The sequence below is a fragment of the Nematostella vectensis genome, chromosome 1 (genome assembly GCF_932526225.1).
Source record: "Nematostella vectensis chromosome 1, jaNemVect1.1, whole genome shotgun sequence".
Classification (NCBI taxonomy): domain Eukaryota; kingdom Metazoa; phylum Cnidaria; class Anthozoa; order Actiniaria; family Edwardsiidae; genus Nematostella; species Nematostella vectensis.
In genome coordinates, this window is record NC_064034.1 from 19,942,925 (window position 1) to 19,950,632 (window position 7,708).

General features: G+C 39.6%; 1 protein-coding gene and 1 long non-coding RNA gene across 3 annotated transcripts; both read right to left on the bottom strand.

Moving 5' to 3' along the window:
• Nucleotides 1-1,365: 1,365 nt before the first annotated feature.
• On the bottom strand, nt 1,366-4,743 carry LOC116618157. 2 transcript variants are annotated; one of them, XM_032381555.2, is made up of 3 exons: nt 4,085-4,743; nt 2,065-2,224; nt 1,366-1,787 (listed from the first exon to the last, which is right to left on the bottom strand). In XM_032381555.2, exons 2-3 carry the CDS (start codon nt 2,209-2,211, stop codon nt 1,470-1,472), a joined length of 465 nt encoding a protein of 154 aa, XP_032237446.2. In that variant the 5' UTR covers nt 2,212-2,224; nt 4,085-4,743; the 3' UTR covers nt 1,366-1,469. The 2 variants fall into 2 exon arrangements, with proteins under 2 accessions (XP_032237446.2, XP_048582148.1); XM_048726191.1 differs by lacking the exon at nt 4,085-4,743 and adding an exon at nt 2,575-2,906.
• Nucleotides 4,744-5,737: 994 nt separating this feature from the next.
• LOC125561790 lies at nt 5,738-6,112 on the bottom strand. Its single transcript, XR_007307499.1, has 2 exons — nt 6,067-6,112; nt 5,738-5,780 (listed from the first exon to the last, which is right to left on the bottom strand). It is a non-coding gene; the product is annotated as an uncharacterized LOC125561790 (long non-coding RNA).
• Between the last annotated feature and the right edge of the window lie 1,596 nt (nt 6,113-7,708).

Sequence of the window (7,708 nt, forward strand, 5' to 3'; positions counted from 1 at the left end):
GCAATCTAATAATCTAATAGATTGTTTTATTTAGATTGTTTGCAATCTAATAATCTAATAGATTGTTTTATTTAGATTGTTTGCAATCTAATAATCTAATAGATTGTTTTATTTAGATTGTTTGCAATCTAATAATCTAATAGATTGTTTTATTTAGATTGTTTGCAATCTAATAATCTAATAGATTGTTTTATTTAGATTGTTTGCAATCTAATAATCTAATAGATTGTTTTATTTAGATTGTTTGCAATCTAATAATCTAATAGATTGTTTTATTTAGATTGTTTGCAATCTAATAATCTAATAGATTGTTTTATTTAGATTGTTTGCAATCTAATAATCTAATAGATTGTTTTATTTAGATTGTTTGCAATCTAATAATCTAATAGATTGTTTTATTTAGATTGTTTGCAATCTAATAATCTAATAGATTGTTTTATTTAGATTGTTTGCAATCTAATAATCTAATAGATTGTTTTATTTAGATTGTTTGCAATCTAATAATCTAATAGATTGTTTTATTTAGATTGTTTGCAATCTAATAATCTAATAGATTGTTTTATTTAGATTGTTTGCAATCTAATAATCTAATAGATTGTTTTATTTAGATTGTTTGCAATCTAATAATCTAATAGATTGTTTTATTTAGATTGTTTGCAATCTAATAATCTAATAGATTGTTTTATTTAGATTGTTTGCAATCTAATAATCTAATAGATTGTTTTATTTAGATTGATTGCAATCTAATAATCTAATAGATTGTTTTATTTAGATTGTTTGCAATCTAATAATCTAATAGATTGTTTTATTTAGATTGTTTGCAATCTAATAATCTAATAGATTGTTTTATTTAGATTGTTTGCAATCTAATAATCTAATAGATTGTTTTATTTAGATTGTTTGCAATCTAATAATCTAATAGATTGTTTTATTTAGATTGTTTGCAATCTAATAATCTAATAGATTGTTTTATTTAGATTGATTGCAATCTAATAATCTAATAGATTGTTTTATTTAGATTGATTGCAATCTAATAATCTAATAGATTGTTTTATTTAGATTGATTGCAATCTAATAATCTAATAGATTGTTTTATTTAGATTGTTTGCAATCTAATAATCTAATAGATTGTTTTATTTAGATTGTTTGCAATCTAATAATCTAATAGATTGTTTTATTTAGATTGATTGCATTATCGCTTGTGTAAATTTAATGTTGACGTCGAAGGGTGGTGCGGACGGATGGCTAATGCTCTTAGAAAGAGTCCAAACGTGGACGTGGAGTGGTCTTCCTGTGTCCTCATGTTGTCATGGTAAACATAAACAGCCCCTTTGACGGATAGTGAGCAAATAATCTTAGGCGGTATTTTGCTTCTACGACGATTGTTTTAGAATTCAAGGATTTAAATTAAAATCGAATTTTATTACCCATTTCCCTATTTTCCCTTATTTTAAGCGAGTACGATCTGGCTATTTCTGTTGCTTTCGCGTGAGTGTTTTCACAGTTTGCACAAATTGATCAAGAGCTGGATCAAGTTTCTCAAAGCAGTCCCCTGCCAGATGAAACATTCTCTGGTCCATGCGGTTTGCTATCCACTTGTCTGGCTCCTTCTCAAAGTAGACCACCACGACTCTGCTGAGGATTGAATCCTCGAGTAAATACGCTTTTATTATACTCCCATCGAATGTCACATAAGATTTCTGGAACTCGTGGATGTCGTGTTGGAGGTAGTCTTCGCAGATATCAGAGTACACAAGAACGACACAGCGACTTTGGAATAGCTCATCCTGAAAATTAAAGGACACTAAGTAAACAGGTAAACATTTGGCGAATATTCAAGAAAAAAAGACAGTGGAGTTGCGTGGAGTTGCTTACCTCTAGCGTGGAGTTGCTTACCTCTAGCGTGGGGTTGCATACCTCTAGCGTGGAGTTGCTTACCTCTAACGTGGAGTTGCTTACCTCCAGCGCGGAGTTGCTTACCTCTAGCATGGAGTTGCATACATCTTGCGTGGTGTTGCTTACCTCTAGCGTGGAGTAGCTTACCTCTAGCGTAGAGTTGCTTACCTCTAACGTTGAGTTGCTTTCAAGTGTGTCCTGGATGCTGTTGAGTGTCACATGTGAACCGAGCTTCATTCGAAGGAAGTCTTTAAGCTCTTCGCTGCGACTCTGATCTTGTCGTGTGTACAGAAACAAAACTTTGGACTCGTTCATGGCTGAAACAACCCTGAAAAAGATAAAGAAAAATTCTTTGGACTGGATCAAGACAGAAACAACCCTGACAAAGAAACTCCAACAAAACTTTGGACTCGTTCATGGCTGAAAAAACTCCGAGAAAGATACACAAACAAAACTTTGGACTCGACACAAATGTCCCTGGGCATTCAAAGTATGGGAACAATTCTTTGGACTTGTTAACAAAATACCCGCAATCTCAGCCATTAACAGTAAAAAGTGGTCGTCGTTAATTCTCAAAATCTTCTAAATCCACAGAACATAGCAATGTGTATGCAGGCATAACTGCACTTAAAGCCACTTTCCCATGTTATTTTATAAAAGGACACGAACTTGGCGCACACTTATATCTAGGACTCCGGTGAGAAGGCACTTCTGGTTAGAAGGTACGTTCATCCTCCCTGGTACGTTCATCCTCCCTCCTCGTTGAATTTCAAGACGCATCAAGGTGATAAACGAGATCAACTATAGACAACCACGACTCAGATTATCCACCAATCAATTTACCAGATTGTCACAGGCTTCCCGGCCCCCAAACAAATAAAGCAACAACAAAAATCATGAAAAAAAAAGAGGAAAAATATATAGATAAATTAATACGTAGCTCATGGGTAGAAGTCCAGCATGAGATTTCACCAAGTTCTATAGTCATTCTAAGAACATGTTGAGGCTCAGATACTAGCAGCAAAATGTTGTTTTGTAAGTGTGGCGCGTACCCTGGTTTTCGAGGGCCCCTCCCCCCACTGTGTTCGTGCCCCTGTGATGCATAGGACCCTCTTGATCACTTGTGTAATTCTTAAAGTTTTAATTAGTTTATATTTTTAAATACACTGAAATTCAATAGCACCCCACTTTTCAGTCTTAGAATGCTCCAAAAATATGAACGGAGGCTTATCAAATAAAAAGAGTGTATCTTTAAAATGCTTTTTTTAGTACGAAAACCGTCGCGCAATTATGTTCTCTGGGTTAAAATGAGGGGTTAAAAAGATGGAATGGTTTATCACGACCCCATCATCACACAAGCTTAAAACGTGCAAGGTATTAATCATTTCACTATCAGTCATTTCCATACAACTATATTTTTCCACAAAAGCTCGTTTCTAGTTGTCTGTTTCTATGACTCGATGCTGTCAGAAATGAGAGTCACGTGACTCCCCACTGCTAAGGACATTTTATGCGAGTTTATGACTCGAGGGGGGTCTGTTTAATTTCATTACGAGATAAGTTACGATTATATAGAGAGACAAGACAAATAGAAAAGACAGTTATGTTTGCGCACCAGGTTAATCTGTAAATTAGTGATACAACATCTTAAATACATAACTTACAACACATTCATCTTCTAAATCAATGACACATGTCGACCCCATAGGAACTACTATAATCTACAAACAATTCTTGGCATGAAATACCGAGCAATTTATTGTCTTACTCCTAGTTTATTTATTACTGTATTTGGCAAGATTTGACGACCGTACTATTCAAACAATTTATGGCTAATTATTTACCCATTTTTAAAACAGGGTGACTTTGAACGTTTAAAACAAAATCAAGCCCTAGGTATAATGTATTTCAAAATCGTTCGATGAATCATTATGTGCAGTGATGTCTGTTATTAAAATTTTCCACTTAATTTGCGAGCGGGACACTATGATTTAATCAGGAAAGCATTCTTGCTGTCTATTACAGCTACAGAATTCATGAAAACAGATATTTCCTATAACACCTGCGAAAATTATAGAGTCGACGCGTCACAGATTGTGCAGATGTACTTCATATAGTGAGAAAATAAATAAGTTTAAGCTGTGTTGTCCGTGGAATCCTTTATATGCAGTATACACGTCATACTTACAAACAGTGGTTTGGCGCAAGTAGACAAATTATAAAAGTTGAAGGTGACGATTCCCGAGCAGTCCCGCACCAGAGTTTAAGACAATGACTTGATAATGCGATAGGAATAGAGCGAAGTAAGAAACAGCTTACGCATGCAGCCTTCACAGCAATTTATATGACTGACACTGCCGTCTCACAACAACTCTTGTTGTATCGGTTTACCGCAAAGGTCAAGCTAGCATAGCTAAACCCGCCTTTGAATGAGATAACAAACAAGAGACGTCTGCAATCAGGTCTGTCTTCACAAAACCATTTGACCGTGACTCAATCATTAAGAATCACAGCAGTTACAGACAGAAGCGCACTCGAGTGACAGTTACGAATACACGAACACGCAGGGTCAGGAAATGCCGTTATAGAGAATACAATTATCTACTTCCGGCAACTAAGTAACCCCCGTCCCCTCACCCCTCGCTATCGTGTATTCGAAAAAGGTTGGAGAGGGGCTGGAGTTCTACCCGAGCTTCAGAAAAACAATCCGAAAAAACAACCAGCCTTTCGGGTTAAAAAGGTAGGAGTGCTGCATCCTAGCGGTGCATTCCCACACAACCCCCTCTTGCCGATATACACCTATTTCACAACCCCCTCTTGCCGATATACACCTATTTCACAACCGCTATTGCCAGTATATACCCCTCACAACCCTCTCTTGCCGATATACACCTATTTCACAACCCCCTCTTGCCGATATACACCTATTTCACAACCCCCTCTTGCCGATATACACCTATTTCACAACCCCCTCTTGCCGATATACACCTATTTCACAACCCCCTCTTGCCGATATACACCTATTTCACAACCCCCTCTTGCCGATATACACCTATTTCACAACCCCCTCTTGCCGATATACACCTATTTCACAACCCTCTCTTGCCGATATACACCTATTTCACAACCCCCTCTTGCCGATATACACCTATTTCACAACCCTCTCTTGCCGATTTACACCTATTTCACAACCCTCTCTTGCCGATATACACCTAATTCACAACCCTCTCTTGCCGATATACACCTATTTCACAACCCCCTCTTGCCGATATACACCTATTTCACCACCCTCTCTTGCCGATATACACCTATTTCACAACCCTCTCTTGCCGATATACACCTATTTCACAACCCCCTCTTGCCGATATACACCTATTTCACAACCCCCTCTTGCCGATATACACCTATTTCACAACCCCCTCTTGCCGATATACACCTATTTCACAACCCTCTCTTGCCGATATACACCTATTTCACAACCCCCTCTTGCCGATATACACCTATTTCACAACCCCCTCTTGCCGATATACACCTATTTCACAACCCCCTCTTGCCGATATACACCTATTTCACAACCCCCTCTTGCCGATATACACCTATTTCACAACCCTCTCTTTCCGATATACACCTATTTCACAACCCCCTCTTGCCGATATACACCTATTTCACAACACCCTCTTGCCGATATACACCTATTTCACAACCCCCTCTTGCCGATATACACCTATTTCACAACCCCCTTTTGCCGATATACACCTATTTCACAACCCTCTCTTGCCGATATACACCTATTTCACAACCCTCTCTTGCCGATATACACCTAATTCACAACCCTCTCTTGCCGATATACGCCTATTTCACAACCCTCTTTTGCCGATATACACCTAGTTCACAACCTTCTCTTGCCAATATACACCTATTTCAGAATCCTCTCTTGCCGATATACGCCTATTTCACAACCCCCTCTTGCAGGTATATACCCCTCTCACAACAATCTCTTGCCAGTATATACCCCTCACAACCCTCTCTTGCCGGTATATAACCCTCTCACAACCCTCTCTTGCCGATATACACCTATTTCACAACCCCCTCTTGCCGATATACACCTATTTCACAACCCTCTCTTGCCGATTTACACCTATTTCACAACCCTCTCTTGCCGATATACACCTATTTCACAACCCTCTCTTGCCGATATACACCTATTTCACAACCCCCTCTTGCCGATATACACCTATTTCACCACCCTCTCTTGCCGATATACACCTATTTCACAACCCCCTCTTGCCGATATACACCTATTTCACAACCCCCTCTTGCCGATATACACCTATTTCACAACCCCCTCTTGCCGATATACACCTATTTCACAACCCCCTCTTGCCGATATACACCTATTTCACAACCCTCTCTTGCCGATATACACCTATTTCACAACCCCCTCTTGCCGATATACACCTATTTCACAACCCCCTCTTGCCGATATACACCTATTTCACAACCCCCTCTTGCCGATATACACCTATTTCACAACCCCCTCTTGCCGATATACACCTATTTCACAACCCTCTCTTGCCGATATACACCTATTTTACAACCCCCTCTTGCCGATATACACCTATTTCACAACCCCCTCTTGCCGATATACACCTATTTCACAACCCCCTCTTGCCGATATACACCTATTTCACAACCCCCTTTTGCCGATATACACCTATTTCACAACCCTCTCTTGCCGATATACACCTATTTCACAACCCTCTCTTGCCGATATACACCTAATTCACAACCCTCTCTTGCCGATATACGCCTATTTCACAACCCTCTTTTGCCGATATACACCTAGTTCACAACCTTCTCTTGCCAATATACACCTATTTCAGAATCCTCTCTTGCCGATATACGCCTATTTCACAACCCCCTCTTGCAGGTATATACCCCTCTCACAACAATCTCTTGCCAGTATATACCCCTCACAACCCTCTCTTGCCGGTATATAACCCTCTCACAACCTTCTCTTTCCGGTATATACCCCTTTCACAACCCTCTCTTGCCGGTATATACCCCTTTCACAACCCTCTCTTGCCGGTAGATAACCCTCTCACAACCTTTTCTTGCCAGTATATACCCCTCTCACAACCCTCTCTTGCCGGTATATACCCCTTTCACAACCCTCTCCTGCCGGTATATACCCCTTTTACAACCCTCTCTTGCCGGTATATACCCCTCTCACAACCCTCTATTGCCGGTATATACCCCTCTCACAACCCACTCTTGCCGGTATATACCCCTTTCACAACCCTTTCCTGCCGGTATATACCCCTCTCACAACCCTCTCTTGCCGGTATATACCCCTTTCACAACCCTCTCTTGCCGGTATATACCCCTTTCACAACCCTCTCTTGCCGATATACACCTATTTCACCACCCTCTCTTGCCGATATACACCTATTTCACAACCCCCTCTTGCCGATATACACCTATTTCACAACCCCCTCTTGCCGATATACACCTATTTCACAACCCCCTCTTGCCGATATACACCTATTTCACAACCCCCTCTTGCCGATATACACCTATTTCACAACCCACTCTTGCCGATATACACCTATTTCACAACCCTCTCTTGCCGATATACACCTATTTCACAACCCCCTCTTGCCGATATACACCTATTTCACAACCCCCTCTTGCCGATATACACCTATTTCACAACCCCCTCTTGCCGATATACACCTATTTCACAACCCCCTCTTGCCGATATACACCTATTTCACAACCCTCTCTTGCCGATATACACCTATTTCACAAC

Coding starts and splice junctions, on each gene's coding strand:
- LOC116618157 (XM_032381555.2), bottom strand. CDS start 2,211: ATGAACGAGTCCAAAGTTTTGTTTCTGTACACACGACAAGATCAGAGT. Junction 1,788..2,064: donor AAAGCAACTCAACGTTAGAG/GTAAGCAACTCT, acceptor TTTAATTTTCAG/GATGAGCTATTCCAAAGTCG.